This window comes from Chiloscyllium plagiosum, unplaced genomic scaffold (assembly GCF_037043375.1).
Source record: "Chiloscyllium plagiosum isolate Xiang-an unplaced genomic scaffold, Cpla_swu_hap1 HiC_scaffold_6, whole genome shotgun sequence".
Taxonomy (NCBI): domain Eukaryota; kingdom Metazoa; phylum Chordata; class Chondrichthyes; order Orectolobiformes; family Hemiscylliidae; genus Chiloscyllium; species Chiloscyllium plagiosum.
Window position 1 is genome coordinate 75,244,198 of NW_028270144.1, and position 20,528 is coordinate 75,264,725.

Consider the following 20,528-nt stretch of genomic DNA (forward strand, 5'->3'; position numbering starts at 1 on the left):
GAAATATCTAATAAATATCAAGTGTAAGAGATTGAGAGAGTTTTGAAATAGAAACGTAGTTAAGGCAATGAAGTCTGCAACCCATATTCTAGCAAACATAGTGTTGTCCAAATAAAGCAAGGTGTTAGGTTATAAACTGAAAAGTCTTTACCATGGGCACAGTCAACACATAAATGTACTAAAGTGCCATGTCAGCTCCACTCTTAAAAAGACCACTGGTGCTGAACAATATTGCAGCATCTAAGAGGACAGAGTCTAACAGCATTGAAAACCATTAATGTCCTGTAGTTAACTAATGGTCAAATGGTTGAAGTTGTTAAAGTAAATGGGAGGAATAAAGTCCCTTAATCTTAAACACCTCAAATTTCTTTAATGTAACTTAAACAGAACAAACTAGGTGGTTACCTTGCCAAACTCTTGTGCTGTTCACAACTATGGCTCATGCTCTTTCACATTTGTCAATTCAGTTACAGGTGTTTAACCTCTGCTTTTTGCCCTTCTTCACTCCTCCAATTGAGCTCAATACAGATTTCAGGAGTGGCATTTCAACGAGCATTCCCCTCTCCTGCCAATACCACACCAACACTTGCTTGATTTCCTTTTACAAATTCTGCAGCTGCAATTTCTAGTTTTGTCAAAGGACTTACACTTCAAATGCCAATACAGCCATTCTTTACAAAGGATGATGGAAGTGTCGGTATTGGACTGGGATGGACAAAGTCAGAAGTCACATAATACCAGAAATTACTCCACTTAACAAAGGAGCAGTGCTCCAAAAGTTTGTGATTTCAAGTAAACCTGTTGGACCATAACCCTGTGTTGTGTGACTTAATTCGTTACAAAGTTAACTTCTTTGCCTAACAAATGTCTGACATTTTCTGATTTTGTTTGCGATTTGTAATGTCTCTGTTCAACATTCTTTGCTCAAACAAAATGTTTGCTCATTATCCCTAGGATTTTAATAAATATAATTTATGATTGAATGCCAAAATTCAACCAATTGAAACAATTTAACAAGGGGAAATGGATGCTGATTGGTTGACAATTTCCTGGCAATTCAAATAACATGCAAGGCTTGAACATAGAATCCCGATAGTGTATAAGCATGCCCTTTGGCCCAACAAGTCCACACGAACCCACCGAAGGTTGACCCACATTTATGTGTTGACTGTGCCTTACCATGTTATCCTACATTTATATATTTCTTTTATTTGCAGAGAAGGCGGTCCCTGCATATGAATGTATTTAATTTCTACTAAGTGTAAACATTAAGCTAGCAGGTTCATTCTTTTACTATGCATCAGTGGCATAGTGGTAGCACTGCTGCCAGGGTCCCAGGTTCGATTCCAGCCTCGGGTGACTGTCTGTGTGGAGTTTGCACATTCTTCTCGTGTCTGTGTGGGTTTCCTCCGGGTTCTCCAGTTTCCTCCCACAATCCAAAGATGTGCAGGTCAGGCGAATTGGCCACATTAAATTGCCCATAGTGTTAGGTGCATTTGTCAGAGGGAAGTGGGACTCGGAGGGTTGGTGTGGACTAATTTGGGCCGAAGGGCCTGTTTCCACACTGTAGGAAATCTAATCTAACCTAATCTAATCAGCCAAACAAGTCATACTTTCCACTAACTGGCTGTTACCAATCAGCACTCTCCTCTCATGCATTACAAATTCTGGTGTTCTCCTTGAATTTGTATTTTTGCAAAATGTATTCATGAATCCAAGATGAAAAACTGATAAAGTGTGTGTTTTTGAGCAATATATTTTTTTTGAATTACCAAGGAGTTCCGGGAGCTAACAATTCACCATTGCTTACTCCATAGCAATGCCTCATTTGATTGACCAACCATTATAATCCTAAAATATACTGGAAGGATTCTGAATGCATCACTGTACGGAAGTGCTAGTAATATCAGGATTGGGTTTGTCTTAACTGTAATAAATTTATTACGACTTTTAAATTACTTGCAATGGCACCACAGCCACTGCGCAAATTTAAAAAAATTCTTCCACATGATAATAGAGGCATGATTATCTGCTCAATGCTTATCACTTCCATCCATGGATGGCTTCATTGTGTCCTGCCCATCAAAGCATCTCATTAAACATCAATAATCACAGTATTGTAATCACAACATCTCTCAATCCTGTTCCTCCAGTGGCTTGAAGGTTAAGACTTCAACCCTTCTGATTCAGCTTAGAGGCTCAATCCTCAACCTGAGCGGAGTTATTTGATTCTAACTACATTGTAAGCAAAAAGGTACATTTATACCAAACTTACTTCAATTACAAAAAGGAAGGAAGGGTGGGGAGAAAATAGAGTGAAAATTAACACAATAGGATTATGCACTGATGAAAAACAAAATCACTGATGCAGTTAATTCAAACTGTTCTCAGAAGTAAAATGACTCTATAATAAAGTTAGGATTTCATTTGATTGAGATTAAAATAAACTTCAATTCAAAATTGAAGACAACAAAAATCAGCAGCAACCATCTAGTTTAAAAACCATACATAGTCTGGTTAACTATATTAACTTGGGCAATAATCGAGAACGTTAACTACTCAATTGTTAAGAGTGCTACAACAATGGCTAAAGAAGGGAAGAATTTATGAAATGCGTTCAAGTATAGCCTCAAGCCAACTGCTGGATCTGTGGCTGGGAAATGAAGTCAGCCAAATGGAGCAAGTATCTGTTGGGGAAGACATGGCTAAATATGAGCATCATAAGGTTTAGACTAGTAATGGAGAACAGCGAGAAACCATCTGAAGTAGAACTTCTAAACTGAAAGACAGCCAACTTAATTAGGATAGGAGGGAAACATGCCAAGGTTAAGTGAAGTGACAGAAAAAACATCAATGGAACAAATGACTGATCTCTAAGAAGAAATATTCCAGGCATCGGCTATAAACACTGCAGCTAGTGTGAAAGCCAAGGCTCCTTAAATGAGAATATGATAAAGCAAAAGGAAAAAAAAATACAATGTATATCAGGCAAATTAGTCAGTCAAGAAACATATACAAATACATTAGATCGTGAGGGATAGGAGATCAAAAACCAAGGAAAGGCTATTGGATTTCTCACTGGATTGCTTTACAGCCAACTGGAGCCACCTAAGGGTATTTCAAGTGAAGTCACTGTTGTAATATAAGAAATGTAGAAAACACAGGCAAAGGGACAAAGAGGGAAGCTAACAAAAAGGGAACTCAAAGGTCTTCTGATAGCATGTAAACAGCAAAGGGACAGATAAATAACATTATGGACAAACAAGTGCAACCCACCCAGACCCATTCCCCTACATTTACCCTTTCAGCTAACACTACAGGCAATTTAGCATGGCCAATTCACCTAACCTGCACATTTTTGGACTGTGGGAGGAAACCGGAGCACCCGGAGGAAACCCACGCAGACGTGGGGAGAATGTGCAAACTCCACACAGACAGTCACCTGAGGCAAGAATTGAACCTGGATCTCTGGCGCTGTGAGGCAGCAGTGCTAACCACTGTGCCACCGTGCCGTGTTGAAATCAGTTAGTTTAAAAAGTGCTTGGAAGAGCAATGACTTTTTCAGTTACTAAGAATTTGCTGGGAGTGGAAGTAGTGACTGTGGAGGTTTTGCAAAAGGTGATTAAGGCCAAGATGCTGGAATTAGCAGACAATCTGGAGTTGGAGCTGCCTCCTTCCTTGACTGCCCAAGGAGGTAATTGAATTTTGCCAGACATGCCATACATGTCAAGTAATTGGAAAACCACAGGCACACCTTTAATACATGTTCCTGCACTTAAGTAACCTTTTACAAGAGTTTTAATTGATTGCATAGGACTCCTACCTAAAACAAAAAGTGGGAATCAGTAATTGTTAGCAATAATGAATGTCTTCTTTGGATTTCCAGAGGTCATTTGATTATGAGTATCACAGATAAAAAGGATTATAGAGGAATTACTCATTTTTTTTTAAACTAGACACAGACTAACAACAGAGATACAAACAGATCAAGGATCAAACTTCACATTGAAATTATTCAAAGGAAGTTCTGGAAAACTTAGGAATAAAACAACTCAAATCCAATGCATACTGTCCAGAATTGCAGGGAGTACTAGAAATGTGGCATCAGACATTGAAGATCATGTTGAGGGCTTATGGTCAAGACTATCCAGTTGACTGGGATAAGGAAGTCCTTTGTACTTTTTGCCATCAGAGATGTACCAAATGAATCGACCAAATTCAGTCCATTTGAATTAGATTTTGGGTATTAAGTGAAAGGATCGCTAAAATTGATTAAGGAGAAATTTTTAAGTCATAATTCAGAGACCACATATTTGGATTATGCGTCAAATTTTCAGGAACGATTAAACACAGGGAAGAGTTGGCTAGACAGCATTTCAAAGTATCACAGCATACAATGAAACAGGAAGCAGACACGAAATCAAAACACCTTATCTCTGATAGCAAAATTGCAAGTTTAAGTGTTATTTCCGGTAATAGGTGAATCTTAAAAAGCAAGGTTTAGTGGACCTTATCAAGTCAAAAGGAAATTGAGTAAGGTGAACTGTTTGCTAAGGACTCCGGACAGAAAACTCTCAGCATGTCATGTAGGTATGCCCCAGCTATGCCTGCCTCTTCGTAGGATATATGGAACAGTCCATCTTCCGCAACTACACTGGCCCCACCCTTTCCTCCGCTACATCAATGACTGTATCGGCGCCGCCTCGTGCTCCCACGAGGAGGTTGAACAGTTCATCCACTTCCCCCACACCTTCCACCCCGACCTCAAATTCACCTGGACAGTCTCAGATTCTTCCCTCCCCTTCCTCGACCTCTCTATTTCTATCTCAGGCAACCGAATCAACACTGACATCTACTACAAACCGACCAACTCCCACAGCTACCTGGACTACACCTACTCCCACCCTGCCCCCTGTAAAAACGCCATCCCATTCTCCCAATTCCTTCGACTCTGCCGCATCTGCTCCCAGGAGGACCAGTTCCAAAAACGTACAACCCAGATGGCCTCCTTCTTCAAGGACCGCAAATTCCCCCCCGACGTGGTCGACGATGCCCTCCACCGCATCTCTTCCACTTCCCGCTCCTCCGCCCTTGAGCCCCGCCCCTCCAACTGCCACCAGGACAGAACCCCATGGTCCTCACCTACCACCCCACCAATCTCCATGTACAGCGCATCATCCGCCGTCATTTCCGCCACCTCCAAACCTGACCCCACCACCAAGGATATATTTCCCTCCCCTCCCCTATCAGCATTCCGTAAAGACCACTCCCTCCGTGACTCCCTCGTCAGATCCACACCCCCCACCAACCCAACCTCCACTCCCGGCACCTTCCCCTACAACCACAGGAGGTGCAAGACTTGCGCCCACACCTCCCCCCTCGGCCCCAAAGGAAACTTCCATATCCGCCACAGATTCACCTGCACCTCAACACATATCATCTATTGCATCCTCTGCACCCGATGTGGCCTCCTCTATATTGGGGAGACAGGCCGGCTACTTGCGGAGCGTTTCAGAGAACACCTCTGGGACACCCGGACCAACCAACCCAACCATCCTGTGGCTCAACACTTCAACTCCCCCTCCCACTCGACCAAGGATATGCAGGTCTTTGGACTCCTCCATCGCCAGACCACAACAACATGACGGTTGGAGGAAGAGCGCCTCATCTTCCGCCTAGGAACCTCCAACCACAAGGGATGAACTCGGATTTCACCAGTTTCCTCATTTCCCCTCCCCCCACCTTGTCTCAGTCAAATCCATCGAATTCAGCACCGCCTTCCTAACCTGCAATCTTCTTCCTGACCTCTCCGCCCCCACCCCAGTCTGACCTATCACCCTCACCTTGACCTCTTTCCACCTATCACATTTCCGACACCCCTCCCCCAAGTCCCTCCTCCCTACCTTTTATCTTAGCCTGCTGGACAAACTTTCATCATTCCTGAAGAAGGGCTTACGCCCGAAACGTCGATTCTCCTGTTCCCTGGATGCTGCCTGACCTGCTGCGCTTCTCCAGCAACACATTTTCAGCTCAAAAGGTATTTTGACAGGGAAGAAAAGCCAAAGGAGACTGTGTAATTGGTTACAATACAGAGTGAAGAATAAAGTTCAGAGGATTCAGAATTGGACATTTCTCAAATTAATGAGGGAGTTGTCAAAAATTGAGATAAATTATTAAATTACCTGCCAGAGGAAATTCGAAATGACCTGTAAGAGTTACTACAGTCACTTGGGGAAATATGTGGAAATAAGCTGGGAAGTACTAACCTAATTATGATGTAGAGATAGGAGATGCTGTTCCGATTAAGCAACATCCTTATAGGCATAGCCCTCTAAAGTTGGCAAAGGTTCAAAAGGAGATTGAACATATGCTCCAAAATGATATAATCATAGTGACTGGAGCTCACCCACTATAATGGTGCCAAAACCAGATGGAACCCAACAGTTGTGTGCAGACTATCACAAAGTTAACGCCAAACACTGATGCATATCTGATTCCACGTTTGGAAGGCTGTGATGAAAAGGTGGGACAAGCAACTTATATTTTTAAGTTAGACTTGCTCAGAGGATATTGGCAGGTGCCTTTGTTCAAAATAGTGAAGACAATTTCCGCTTTTATGTCAAATGGTCTGTATCAGTTTAAGGTCATGCCATTTGGTATGAAAAATGTACCAGCCAGTTTTGAGAGACTAACCAATAAGATCACTGGGTGTTTCCCAAACCATCAACAAAAGGAGCAGTATGACAATTCCTGGGATTGAGTGGATTTTATCTAAAATACATACCAAATTATAGTGGTTTGGCTGCTCCACTCGCTGAATTGCTAAAGAAAGGCAAGAAGTTTCAGTGAGAGCAGACTGTCAGGAGGTATTTGACAGCCTGAAAGCTGCATTAACCACGGTCCCAGTGTTAACCACACATAATTATGCAAAGGCATTCAAGGTGCTATTAATGAGTTACTTGGGTGCCGGTGGTGTGCTCTTATAGGAAGACAATCAATCAATCAAAAAATAGAAAGACATATTGGGTATTTCTCCAGGATATTGAACATTCATCAGCAGAAATATCCAACAGTTAAGGAGACTTTGAGCTTGGTGCTGGCGTTACAACATTTCAATGTTTATGTTACCAGTAATGTATCTAAGACAATCATACGCTCTGATCATAAACCACTGAAGTTTGGAGAGAAATTTAAGGTCAAAACTTCCAGACTGTTTAGATGGAGCTTGTTGTTACATCTATTCAATTTGAAAATTGTGCATGTAGCAGGATGAGAAAATGGGATTGCTAAAGCATTGTCAAGACTTGAATGAGAAACAGAGGCGTTCAGTGGCAGGAGTAAAACAGACTGAAACAATGTTTGCATGATTATTGTCAATGTATATGGGTTTAGTAGTGTACTAACAGTGTAAGATTAAGGTGTGTTAAAATGAAGCCATCTTTGGATATTGATGGCTTATTTTTTTTAAGGGCAGAGATGCTGCTCCATTAACAAGGTTAGACTGTCCTTGGTTATTTCCCCCCCAGAGGGGTTGCAAATGCAGAGATTTTGGGAGGCTTGGTTTTTATGGGTTTTTGGGCCAATTTGATTATAGCCGATAGATACTGCCTCAGGAAAAAGGCTGGAGTTTAAAAAAAAATTGTACAATGAAAGGAGAGTGGCCAGTTCTCCCAGCTCAGCTTTACTCCGGTTTGGTTGGGTTTCAGCAGTCTGGTTGTTCAGAGCAAGCAGTCAGTTTGCTTGACGGTCAAATGCTGGTCAAAGAAACAGCTATATGGAAGGTGTTCCATGCTGAATCTCTCTGGCATCTCTCCTATAAAACTGTGTTTGATATTAACTTTTTTGCCAAGGGTATTTATGGGGATTGTTGCAATTAGTTGGAACAGCATCATTAAGTTGGGATAGTCTATTCAGTTTTCGGACAAGTTATTCTATGTTCTGTTCTCTTTTGTTTCGGTTTCATTCAGTAATCTTGCAAATAAATTCTGTTTTGTTTAAAAACAAGTAGTTCTGCCAGCTGCATCATTCCTAGAATATCCACTTGACACCTGCTCAAAACAACTAGCAAGGTTAGTGTCCGGGCTACCAACTTGAAATGTTTTGAGGGGGTCTGGCCTGGTACATAATATGACCCAAGAGCATCTCTAGCAAGAAACATTGAGCACTGTGACCAAATCAGCAGCCTCCTGTACGTAACTGTACACTTCTGTAAATACTCAACTTGTCATCTTCAACAGCAGCAAGCTTCTGTTAATTCCAGTTAGAATCAGGAATTTTAAATAGATGCTCCTCAATTGTTTAACTGCATTGACTCATTTTCCTCAAAGCAGTTTTCAATTCCATTTGCATGAGCTGATTGTAATTCCATAACCAATAAAATGTCAAAGCCAGGATAATAACAGCAACAGTCCACTGTAAGAACCATAAACTCTTTCTGGGTGTCACCTCACAGCAAGTGATTTATATCAGATTAAGCCAACTAAACCAAATTACTTATATTTTTGTGATATCGCCACCCACATGATACTTTCATTTAACCTCATTATTGCGCACCCTCAAGCATAAAAATACTATTGAATATTGCTGTTTCTAGACCTTTCAACACATTGTTGCAGTAAGTAGTTCCATGTTGCACTAACTGTATTCCTGAAGTGTGGCTGCTGTGTAACAATCTGCAAATTAAGGGTCAATCTGTGTGGATTCACCAAGATCAGAAATGTACAAGTCTGACAATGAGATTTATCTTGGAGAAATTGTTTTCACTGGCACAGATTTGCTATTGTATAAAAACACTTCATGGTAGGCCACTGACCACCACATTCTTCTGGACCCACACAAACAGCCAATAGACAATGAAAAAAAAATTAGGTATGCTCTAGTTTAATAAGCATCATGCCAAACATACCTGAATTTAATGAAATACAGTCATAATTATTTCAATACCCCAAAAAAAACTTATGGTATCAGTGCTTCTCAACTATATGGCTGGTTCATTTGAAAATAGTTTTCATATCCCACAATTAACACCACATACACATTTTCTTCCTCTCCTCTCTAATTGAGAGATGTCAGTTTATTTTTTCTTTGCATTTCATCAATGCAGATATGCACAGACAGTAGTAGAGGTATTCAATAAGTGTAAAAGCTAACTTACCTGTAGTGCTGTTTCATGTTGACCATTATAGTGATAAAGAAGACCAAGTGCAAAATACCTGTGTTCAGAAAAACACATGTCAAAATAAAATTAGTTCACTTCCCTTAGAAGGGCTCAAATGCTCTCGCATTTAGCTGGATTTGATATCAATACCTCGTGTTGTGCTGAGGGGGGTATCAGCAAACTTCAAAAATAGATATTAAACATACTGTAATAGTGCTCCTCACATTGCAGTACAACTGATCTGTTCAGCTTACCACACAACACTTTCTACAACAATCAAGATAAGTGGCCATTCAACTAACTCAAATCAAGCAATTTTTTAAAAAATGGTAGGTGAAGAGCTGAGAGAATATTCAGGAACCAAGTAATTCAACAGCAGTAAGAGAAAAGTCAAGGTTTTAACCAGTCAGGATCATATCAAATGGCAGAGGATCTGAATTGCTCACTCCTGCTCCTTGTTCTTACAAAAACAGAGAAACAATTTGAGTAAAAATAAGCAGATTGGATCAGGTAGAGGCAACGTATTTAACAAAGGTAACAGGCATTAGTGACTACAGAGAGAGAGAACTTGGCTTTCATTCCACAGATGCTGCCAGACACGAGTTTCTCCAGCAATCCGTTTTTGTATGGAAAGCACTTGTCATGAATTGTTAGCACAGAGAAAAAAAATGCAGTTTATAGAGTTCAATTATACAATCATAATGACAGGATAACCCAAGACTAATAACTAAATGTTCAGGGCACTTGACCATCAAAAATATAAAACAAGTTGGAAAACACAAATCGGGTGGGAAACCCTGAAGAAGGATGGAATAAAAAGACAGCAGACAGAAAGGGCCTTAAATCATCTTAGATGGATCTAACAGGCGTAATTTATTGATCAGGAACAATTGTTGTGTTAGAGTACAAATCAGAAAATTAGAACTGCATCTAACATGGATGGAGAGTAATTATGGAGTACTTTAATTATCAAATAGGCTGGGCAAAGAAAATTTGCACTAATAGACGAGTTCATGGAATGTATTCAACATAGATCAATGCAACAAGGAACCAAATAGGGAGGTTATTTTAGAGCCAGTATTGGGCATGACAAGGTTAATTAATAAAACTACAGCAAAGGACCCTCTGGAGAATAGAGACTATGACCTGATATGGTTAAATCCAAAATTAAATCGGAATAAAACAAATTAGGTACTAAGGGCAGTTTAGCTAAAATACGCTGCAAAACTAGATTAAAAGGTTTGACAGTAGACAAGTACAAACAGACATGTTAAGGATAAGTTTTAATTCATAATGAGTACACATTCTCCTTAGGAATAAAGACCCACAGGAAATATCAACCAACCCTGGCCGACAAGAGAAGTTAAAGATAAAATGAAAGAAAGAGGCTTATAATACACTGTAATCTTTGTAGCTCAGAATGTTTGGGACTAAGTCATTTCTGGATTTCAGAAATTTCTGAGTTATAGAATACTTTTAGAATGGTTAGCCACAAGCGAGAGAGAATCAGAAAACACTGTAGCTATAAATGTTTACCCGAAACATAAATGTGATAAAACATTGTAAAACAGTAATGACAATTGTTTCATTTTTCAAGATACAAGTTTCCATTTAAATTAAGTTTAATTTTACAAATTTAAATACCTTTTCACAAATCTTGAAAACCCAATGGCTTATATCAGAAGGCTTTGAAAGACCTGGTGGCACAGATTATTCAAAGCAACTACATATACATTCAGAATTCTTAGACTTTAGAACTGCCACCATGGATTAGAAGGTAGTAACCATTGCCCTGCTATTCAAGAACCAAAAGGAGTAGATGAAACTTGAGAACTATAGGTCAGTTAACTTGACAGTAGTAGGGAAAATGCTAAAATCTATTAGGAAGTACAAAGTAAATATGGATTTAAGAAGCAGAAAACTTAGATTTGCAAAGAGCAGGAAAGGTAAGTGGAGACCAATGGAAGTAATGTATTTGGACTTCCAAAAGGAAACATCAAAAAAATTCCACACAATAAAGATTCAATGTTAGGGCTCCTGGAACCAATGGATCACAGACAGAAAATAAAGGGCAGGAATAAACAGGTTATTTTCAGGTTGGTAAGCTACTAGTGAGAAAACAAGTGTCAGGATCAAGAGTTTCAGCCATTTACAAACAACAGTAATTAATAAAATGCAGGACCTGTGTGTGAGCTATCCAACTTTGCTGATGATAGAAAAGTAGGAGGCAAAGTATATGGTGAGGAGGTCACAATGTGGCTGCAGAGGAACAGACTGGTTGGGTGTTTAAGGAAGAAGACAGAGAATGGAATATACTGTGGGGAAATGTAAAGTAATTCATTTTCAAAGACAAAGAAACTTTTTTAAAAAAAGAAGAGGAGGCCAGGAAATGTTAATGTTTTCTTGTATCCAATCAAAGTTAATATGCAGCACAACAAAAATAAAGTCACCATAGTCCTACCCGACCATAAGGCTGCTCTCTCATTACAGAGAGATGACTGATGGTGGTTTAATCCAAGTGTCACCATGCCTCAGGCAAAAGGGAGAGGTTGAAGAGGACAGTCCTTCATGGTAACATCAGAGTGCGCTGGAATTGAACCTATACTGTTGGCATTACTCTGCATTGCAAATTTGCCATCCACCCAATTAAGCTAACCAACATTCTACAACACAAATGTTAGTTTTTTTTTGATTGTCATGTTATCTTTCTTACTCTTTTTATACTTCAATATCAAATAAAACAAAAGTCTTAGTGCGACTATATGGCCTTGGTAAGATCCACACCAAATTCTAAGTACAGGTTTGTTCTCCTTACCCAATGTAGGATACACTGGCCTTGAATGAAGGTGCAAAAATGCTCACTAGCTTGTTTCCTTGGATGCTAGATTGGCTGATTAAGCGAGATTGAGCTGAAAGAAATGTATATTCTCTGGAATTTGGAGGAATAAGAGGAAATCTAATTAAAATAAATGAAACTGTTAACGGTCTAGACAGGACAGATGCTGGGATGATGTTTTCCCTTGTTGGGGATTTTGAACCAGAAGTCACTATTTTGGATAGAGAGAATGGAGATGTTTTTCAGAGAGGATTATGGTTCATGCAAATTCTTCTCCAGACATGGGTATGTACAATTATTGAATATATTTAAGGTGGAGATCTATAGTTTTTTTTTTAAGATATTCAGGTAGTCATGAAATTTGGAGACTGTGCAGGTGGTGGAATTGAATTTGAAGATCAGGCAGTCCCTCAATTAATGGTGAAGCATGCTGGAAATGATAAATGGCCTATTTCTTGTCCTATTTCAGTTCCTTGAGGAGAAAGTGAGGTCTGCAGATGCTGGAGATCAGAGATGGAAATGTGTTGCTGGAAAAGCGCAGCAGGTCAGGCAGCATCTAGGGAACAGGAGAATCGACGTTTTGGGCATTAGCCCTTCTTCAGGAATGAGGAAAGTTGGTCCAGCAGGCTAAGATAAAAGATAGGGAGGAGGGACTTGGGGGAGGGGCGTCAGAAATGTGATAGGTGGAAAGAGGTCAAGGTGAGGGTGATAGGTCAGACTGGGGTGGGGGCGGAGAGGTCGGGAAGAAGATTGCAGGTTAGGAAGGCGGTGCTGAGTTTGATGGATTTGACTGAGACAGGCTGGGGGGAGGGGAAATGAGGAAACTGGTGAAATCCGAGTTCATCCCTTGTGGTTGGAGGGTTCCTAGCCGGAAGATGAGGCGTTCTTCCTCCAACCGTCGTTTCGCTGTGGTCTGACGATGGAGGAGTCCAAAGACTTGCATATCCTTGGTGGAGTGGGAGGGGGAATTGAAATGTTGAGCTACAGGGTGGTTGGGTTGGTTGGTCCGGGTGTCCCAGAGGTGTTCCCTGAAACGCTCCGCAAGTAGGCGGCCCGTCTCCCCAATATAGAGGAGGCCACATCGGGTGCAAAGGATGCAATAGATGATATGTGTGGAGGTACAGGTGAATCTGTGGCGGATATGGAAGTTTCCTTTGGGGCCTTGGAGGGAGGTGAGGGGGGAGGTGTGGGCGCAAGTCTTGCACCTCCTGCGGTTGCAGGGGAAGGTGCCGGGAGTGGAGGTTGGGTTGGTGGGGGGGTGTGGACTACACCTCCTCCCATCCTGCCCCCTGTAAAAACGCCATCCCATTCTCCCAATTCCTTCGACTCCGCCGCATCTGCTCCCAGGAGGACCAGTTCCAAAAACGCACATCCCAGATGGCCTCCTTCTTCAAGGACCGCAATTTCCCCTCCGACGTGGTCGACGATGCCCTCCACCGCATCTCTTCCACTTCCCGATCCTCCGCCCTTGAACCCCGCCCCTCCAACTGCCACCAGGACAGAACCCCACTGGTCCTCACCTACCACCCCACTAACCTCCATGTACAGCGCATCATCCTCCACACATATCATCTATTGCATCCTTTGCACCCGATGTGGCCTCCTCTATATTGGGGAGACGGGCCGCCTACTTGCGGAGCGTTTCAGGGAACACCTCTGGGACACCCGGACCAACCAACCCAACCACCCTGTAGCTCAACATTTCAATTCCCCCTCCCACTCCACCAAGGATATGCAGGTCTTTGGACTCCTCCATCGTCAGACCACAGCGAAACGACGGTTGGAGGAAGAACGCCTCATCTTCCGGCTAGGAACCCTCCAACCACAAGGGATGAACTCGGATTTCACCAGTTTCCTTATTTCCCCTCCCCCCAGCCTGTCTCAGTCAAATCCATCAAATTCAGCACCGCCTTCCTAACCTGCAATCTTCTTCCCGACCTCTCCGCCCCCACCCCAGTCTGACCTATCACCCTCACCTTGACCTCTTTCCACCTATCACATTTCCGACGCCCCTCCCCCAAGTCCCTCCTCCCTATCTTTTATCTTAGCCTGCTGGACCAACTTTCCTCATTCCTGAAGAAGGGCTAATGCCCAAAACGTCGATTCTCCTGTTCCCTAGATGCTGCCTGACCTGCTGCGCTTTTCCAGCAACACATTTCCATCTATTTCAGTTCCTGTTTGAGTCCCTTCCATAGAAGCTATGTAATATCTCAAATACGAGTGCACGTGCATTACAGGTAAATTATGACTTCCTAATCTTATTAAGTAGGATCACAAAAATAAATAGAAGTTAACATTTAATTAAAGCAGATATCAGGAATAACTTCCTGATTTTGGAATGCTGTATGTAGTAGGGTAAGAGGGCTAAAGACACATTTGAGTCATGAATCACAAAATTCATTTGGATTCCACTTTGAGATACTTAGGCATGAAACATTGTTTGGACCAAAACGATTTTAGCTTTTTTTATGTTCTTAGGACACAAAAGGCTATGATATCTACCAATTTTTATAGAAATGCATGAAAACCACTGAATTACATACTTTTTGTGTTTCTCCAGCCAGGGTATACTATCCACTAAGAGACATGAATTTTCTGAAACCAACAAATCCAGCAAGCTGTCATGATTAGCTTCAGCATACAGTTTTAGCAAAGCTGTGTCAATATCTTCTTTATAGCCATTTGCTACTTCAGTGCTCCGAATCTCATTCAAATAGCTCATAAGGAAGCGCTTGCACTTTGTAATCTTCTCCTGGTCACCCTGCATTAATTGATTTAAGTCAGCATATTCATGTAATGGGGGATGTGACCGTACAAATGTTGAAGTTGAAGGAAGCAGTAATGGATAGAGAGACATCAACTCTCTAACATCAAGCTGGCCGTTCCTGTTAACAAAGATAAAATTAAATAAATACAAACTATAAATTCTTAATACAATGTGTGCATCAGAAGAGTATAATTTCGATTGTCTTAAAAGAACTACTTTTTAAATAAAAGGTATTAAACAGCTGGATGTGAGCGAACAACATTTACAAGCGCAAGTAATAATTCTTGTACCTCGGAGGAGTGGATGTGGGACTGACTGGACACCTCTTTCAAAGGCACAAATTATTGCAGCCAGGGAGACTACTTATGATCTATCGCAGTTAAGTGGCATAGTTAACTTAATATTTGTTGAAAATGCCAAATGGACAAGATCAAGTTGAATCTTTAGACAAGAGGCAGAACAAACAGAATTCTGAAACTTTGTGACAGCTTCTGCAAAAGTTCATTACACACCTCTACACAACACCAAATCAACAGACTTGCTGCCCAGATAAAACTTGACTGAGCTATCATAATTATACAAAATCATGCAAGGTATATACCATAAAAAGCAAATTGATGTTTGTATGTAAACAGATTGATTCCTGCTTCCCAGATATACTTGGACATTCCTCCCTTAAACATTTTCTAAGTAAAATATAGATGTAGAATTTATTAATAGTCAAACAAATACACAACATTTTAAATGTGATACCTTTGGTAAATTTAATGCGGGGGGGGGGGGGAGAGAGAAGAATAGCTGACTAATTTCCCAAAAATTACACCTGACCTTATGGCTTAAAAAAAAGTCTTTTATCAAACCAACATTCAAAGTGTTATACAAACATGTAACAGTGGCCTTATTGCCAATTATTACAGGAAATTAGAGTTGTGTGCAAACAATTCAGCTTTAAAGCAAAATTAGGTATTCTTTAATTGATTCCATAGAGTTCTATGGATGTTTATACCTGAAGAGTTCTTTAGCTTCCAAAAACTGAAGCTGGCCAAACTGAATAAATCCTGCTTGCTGCAGAATTCTTCTGTACATACCCTACATATAATAAACAAATATGGTTAATGAAGTATTTATAAACAACATTAAATAGCCATGGTGAGTTAAAGCCCCTCAACACAGATTATTCACTGGGGCTTTCTATAGTTCGAAAAGAAAGTAGAAGAATTTCTTCCCTCCCTCCCAACCTTGTGTCATCTGGAAATTTAACTTTTGGCATTGGTTACACTCTACATTTGATAATTATTCACACATACATATTATCAAAGATTAGCATTTTTAGATTAATTAAGAAAAAATAGCTAAAGTTAGATAAACTGGAGTGTTGAGAGCAGTTAGGAGACTTATTGAAGACAGCTGATCCCACTGTCTCCAAGTCAATGTGCTAAAGAAAGTTATAAGAGAAGATGGGGTAATTCCAGAAAATTACTTTACAAGCAAAAAGATTTGGCTTCAGTTTTGGCAGACCTCCTGTATGAATGAGCCTGGACTACACACTACCAGTTTGCATTGATACTTGCCCAAGATGATGAATCTCGAGTGAGTACCAATTAGATTTTGGTTGCATTCATTGAGAAAACTTTGCTTAAAATACTTAATGGAAAAAGAATACTCTCAGTACGAGCAAGTTCAATTTGTGATGCAGTTTTCTTGTAGAAATGTTCATGTGTAGTGCACTTTTATAGTTCCCTCCCAATACATTATTAAGTAACTGTCAACAGCTCAAGACGAGATCACAAAGGAGTGTTCAAAGTTCATAAGAGATCAGTCAAATATAATCATATTTGAAGAGAACATAGAATACATCACATTTACTCTACACCACAGCCTTCCTGTAGCAAGTCTAAAAGCTATTTTGAACTGCAACAATGATAATTAATGAAGGACAATAGACAGATCTGGTTCACAATCTCAGTAATAAATGAATATCAAGGAGAAGGTGCTGCTCATTTTTAACAAGTGAAGTGGGTAGTAGTGAATGTGGATGGAGGAGGAGTAGGGGAAACAAGAAACAAAATATATCTCTGATAATAAACAAGGAATATCTCAGGTGCTTATTCAAATATTGGCATTTACACTTGACAAAATATATCTAGCCATTATTCCATTCAAATCCTACTAACCTGGAACTTCTCTTTTGGAATGTTTCGTCGAGCTCCTCTTGTTAGGAGCAGTGCTTCTTCTACTCTCTGGCTGGTCAGAAGATCTTGAATTTGCCTTTCCAAGGGCAAGGGCACCAAGAAATACACTTCTTTACTTGTGGCTAAAATCAGTTTCCCTGATAATAAAATAATTAATGATTCAAAATTTATGATTCAGCTAATATACACTGCCAAAAGCACAAAGCAACACAAATGTCTAAACAACATTAATGTTTGATCCATTTTATTTAATTACGAAAAAAATCTGGAAATTTAAAGGTCAATCTAAAGCTTTGAGCTAAAACAGAAAATGCTGGACGTACTGAGCAGTTCAGACAGCATCCATGGCAACAGAAAGAGTCAAGAAATGAATTTCTGAAATATCAATTGGTTCCCTCACCAATTGCCTGACCAGCTGGCTTTTTCCAATATTTGTTTTTCTGATTTCCAGCATCCCTCAATTTAGTTGTGGTAACGTGAACTTTTATTTAAAATCATTATCTTCAGAGATCATACGCTGAAAACAGATTTTGCTCAGCAATAAATAATTTATCAGGATAAAAACATTGGTATCTTAAGCCCAAAAAAAATTAAGAAAATGAATAAAATAAATATACGCATTGAACTACTGTAGTAACATACCTGCTATGGTGAAATCTTGCAACTAAGTAGTTTCATTTTGCTACAGTTACTCATACTCAACTTTTCAAAGGGAAAGACTTTCACAGCAGATTGAACCTTTGCCTACCAGTAACACAGAAATCCACCCAGTCTTGACTGGCTTCATGGCACTGGGAAGGAAAGAAATATGGATCGAAGAAGCTAGAGAAACACTCAGGAATTACATGGAAATTATACAATGGAACAACAAGTTCTATTCTAACAAGAGCCCCAGAAGGTCATATCCTAATTCATGCTTTTGATGGCAGAATTGGACACAGTGGTTCTTTGACAGTCCCAAGAAGTTGTCCTATGATTTATGGAGAGATTCCATAGGCTCCTTAGACCCCACCTTCCAAAGCCACAAACACGTAAAAAGGTCAAGGGAGAAGATACATCGGAACACCAGTACTTGCAAGTTCCCCTCCAGGCCACACGCCATCCTGACTTGGAAATATATTCTCATTCCTTCTGCATTGCTGGGTCAAAATCCTGGAACACCATCCCAAACGATAGCTCCTATCATCTCCTGGGTAACCAGGGATGGCCAATAAAGTTGGCCTGGCCAGTGTCTACATCCCAAGAATGAATTAATGATTGGCACCCTACCCACTGGCATAGACATTTAACTTGTTATCAGAAGTGCACTGTGGGTGCATGTGTACCACATACAAGGTGCAATGTAGCAACTTGCTTGTATCCTCCACAACCTAGACCCATAGTGTGTGGGAATATCACCAGCTCCAAATCTCAAACCATCTTGACTTGAAAACATATCAGTTTTCCTTCATAGTGGTTGCATCAAAATCTTGGAACATATAGCTTGCAACAGTTCAAGAAAGTGGCTCACTACTACTTCTTCAAGGGAAACTAGAAGATGGGGGTGAGAGGGAGAGGGATAGGAGGGCAGAAAGGAGGGAGCAGGAATAGCAACTTCCTGATCATGAAGGATTTCGATTTCTCAGTGACAGAGATTGACTTGTACCAATTGATTTTCTACTACTAATCATATTCTAATATTCAATGAAGAGAAAAAAATATAAACCCAGTTTGATCACAAAGTAAAGCATGAGAGAATAAAATAGATTTGGGAGCAAAGGAAACCTTGAAGAATCATGTCAGGGAAGACTTCTGCAGAAGATGATTCATATTTAAATAATTGCTCGACAAAGCATTAAAAAAGGTAAGTAAAAACTGAAAGAACTGTGGATGCTGTAAATCAAACAATTTGTTCTGAGGAAGGGTCATCAGATCCAAAATGTTAAATGTGATTTCTCTTCACAGATACTGCCAGACCTGCTGAGCTTTTCTAGCAATCTCTTTTTGTTTCTGATTAAAAAGTAATTAATTCATGAGATAATTAAATAAGCTAAAATGGACCAAAAGATTGCTTCATCTATAATTTATTTAGCCATATTAAAACAATTTATTATACTAGCCCTTCCAATTGGTCTGATCGTTGTAAGATATTGTTTTAGTTTATTGCTGGAAAGTCAGTCAATTTGGACAAATATTACTCAGTCAAGTTTATTAATTGAATTAACATCTTCCCTCAAGTGGAAATTATCTTACAGTTGTGAAAGAGACAAATTAATGCTACATAGAATTTGAGACTTTCAAAAGCAACAGGGCAAGAAGAATTCAGGAATGGAGTTTCCAAAAGCTGTGCAATGGTGAATTCACTGCCTTCTTATCCTCCCTCCATGTGAACACCACAAACCATATTCATCATAATCCTCTTGACCTTGCCATCTCAGTTTTGCTAATCACACTGCATCAACCATAGCTAAGACGAAGGCTGTCTCTGGTTACTTCCTTGCATCACTCACTGCCTACATCACTTCTAATTCTTTCTGTATCCATCCCCAGAAAAATCTAAACAATTGTACAACCGCTTACAATTACACTTTCAAAATATTAAATACATTGTCTTAATGTACATACTACATGCTGCAGCTAGTGTTTTTCTAAACTGCATTTTTACCATCAATTTTGATGTTCACAGAGCCAGGACACTTGTGCTTTCAGTCCTAATCTCAGTTCCCAAGTCTAATGGATATGGTGGATAAAACTTAAGTGTCCAACAGATGCTGCAATGGTAGTATTCCAACTGCAGAGTCAGTAGACCTGAATTGAAGACCCAACAGCTCCAGAGATGTGCAATAACACCTGTGAATAGGCTGATTAGAAAATCACTCGCACCAAATCTGTATGGATCATTTAAAGCATTATCAGGTGTTGCTCTCATTTGTTAAAATCGCTTACTATTCAAGCATCATCCTGAATTAGAGTTTCTTTACTTCAAACAGTTTGCTTATAACTCTCTGCCCTGTCCCCTATAACAAGTACAAATAGCTCACGGACTTTCTTTTTAAAAAAAGATAATGACAGTCTGATCAGCTGCCTCTGCTACATCCCTCTCTTCCTCGTGACTCTCCTACTTCCCTCATGTCCTTGCTGATCTCATGTCCATGAGATTCACTTCTCTCAACCATGTTCAACTGATCAACTAACTGCTTTTCCTGGCCCCCACTTGAGCTGACATTGTAAACAGTTCCCTCTCTTCAGGTGCTGTCTCTTTAAACCTGAATTATTTGTCTCCTGTGTAAAACCAACTCTTGCCTCAAATGAACTTGCATAATGCCATTCCACCTCCAACATCCCTTTCCTCTCCAAACTAGAAGTTGACCTTCCAAATCCAGTTCCATCTTTCCAGAACTGTTTTAAATCACTCAAAACAGTTTTTCATCCCAGCCGTGACACCTAACAGCTTTTATCAAAGTAACAAATGGTACCCAATGTGACTGTGACAGAAGTAAACTTTCTATCCCTTCTCAATCTAAGAGGTGTCTTTGACGTGGTTGAGCAAGCCACTCTCCTCCAATGCCTGTACACTGTTATCCAGCTGTGAGATTG

The 20,528-nt window shown here is 40.1% G+C and overlaps 1 protein-coding gene across 2 annotated transcripts in view; it reads right to left on the reverse strand.

The window, feature by feature from the left end:
• Window positions 1-20,528, reverse strand: part of tgfbrap1 (transforming growth factor, beta receptor associated protein 1) — a 61,747-nt gene that overhangs the window by 10,965 nt on the left and 30,254 nt on the right. For both annotated transcript variants that reach the window (XM_043691747.2, XM_087988125.1), the window contains exons 4-7: window positions 16,935-17,089; window positions 15,767-15,849; window positions 14,537-14,878; window positions 9,155-9,212 (exon numbers count right to left, since the gene is read on the reverse strand). In XM_043691747.2, coding sequence (XP_043547682.2) covers window positions 9,155-9,212; window positions 14,537-14,878; window positions 15,767-15,849; window positions 16,935-17,089 — 638 coding nt within the window. The remainder of the gene's footprint in view (window positions 1-9,154; window positions 9,213-14,536; window positions 14,879-15,766; window positions 15,850-16,934; window positions 17,090-20,528) is intronic.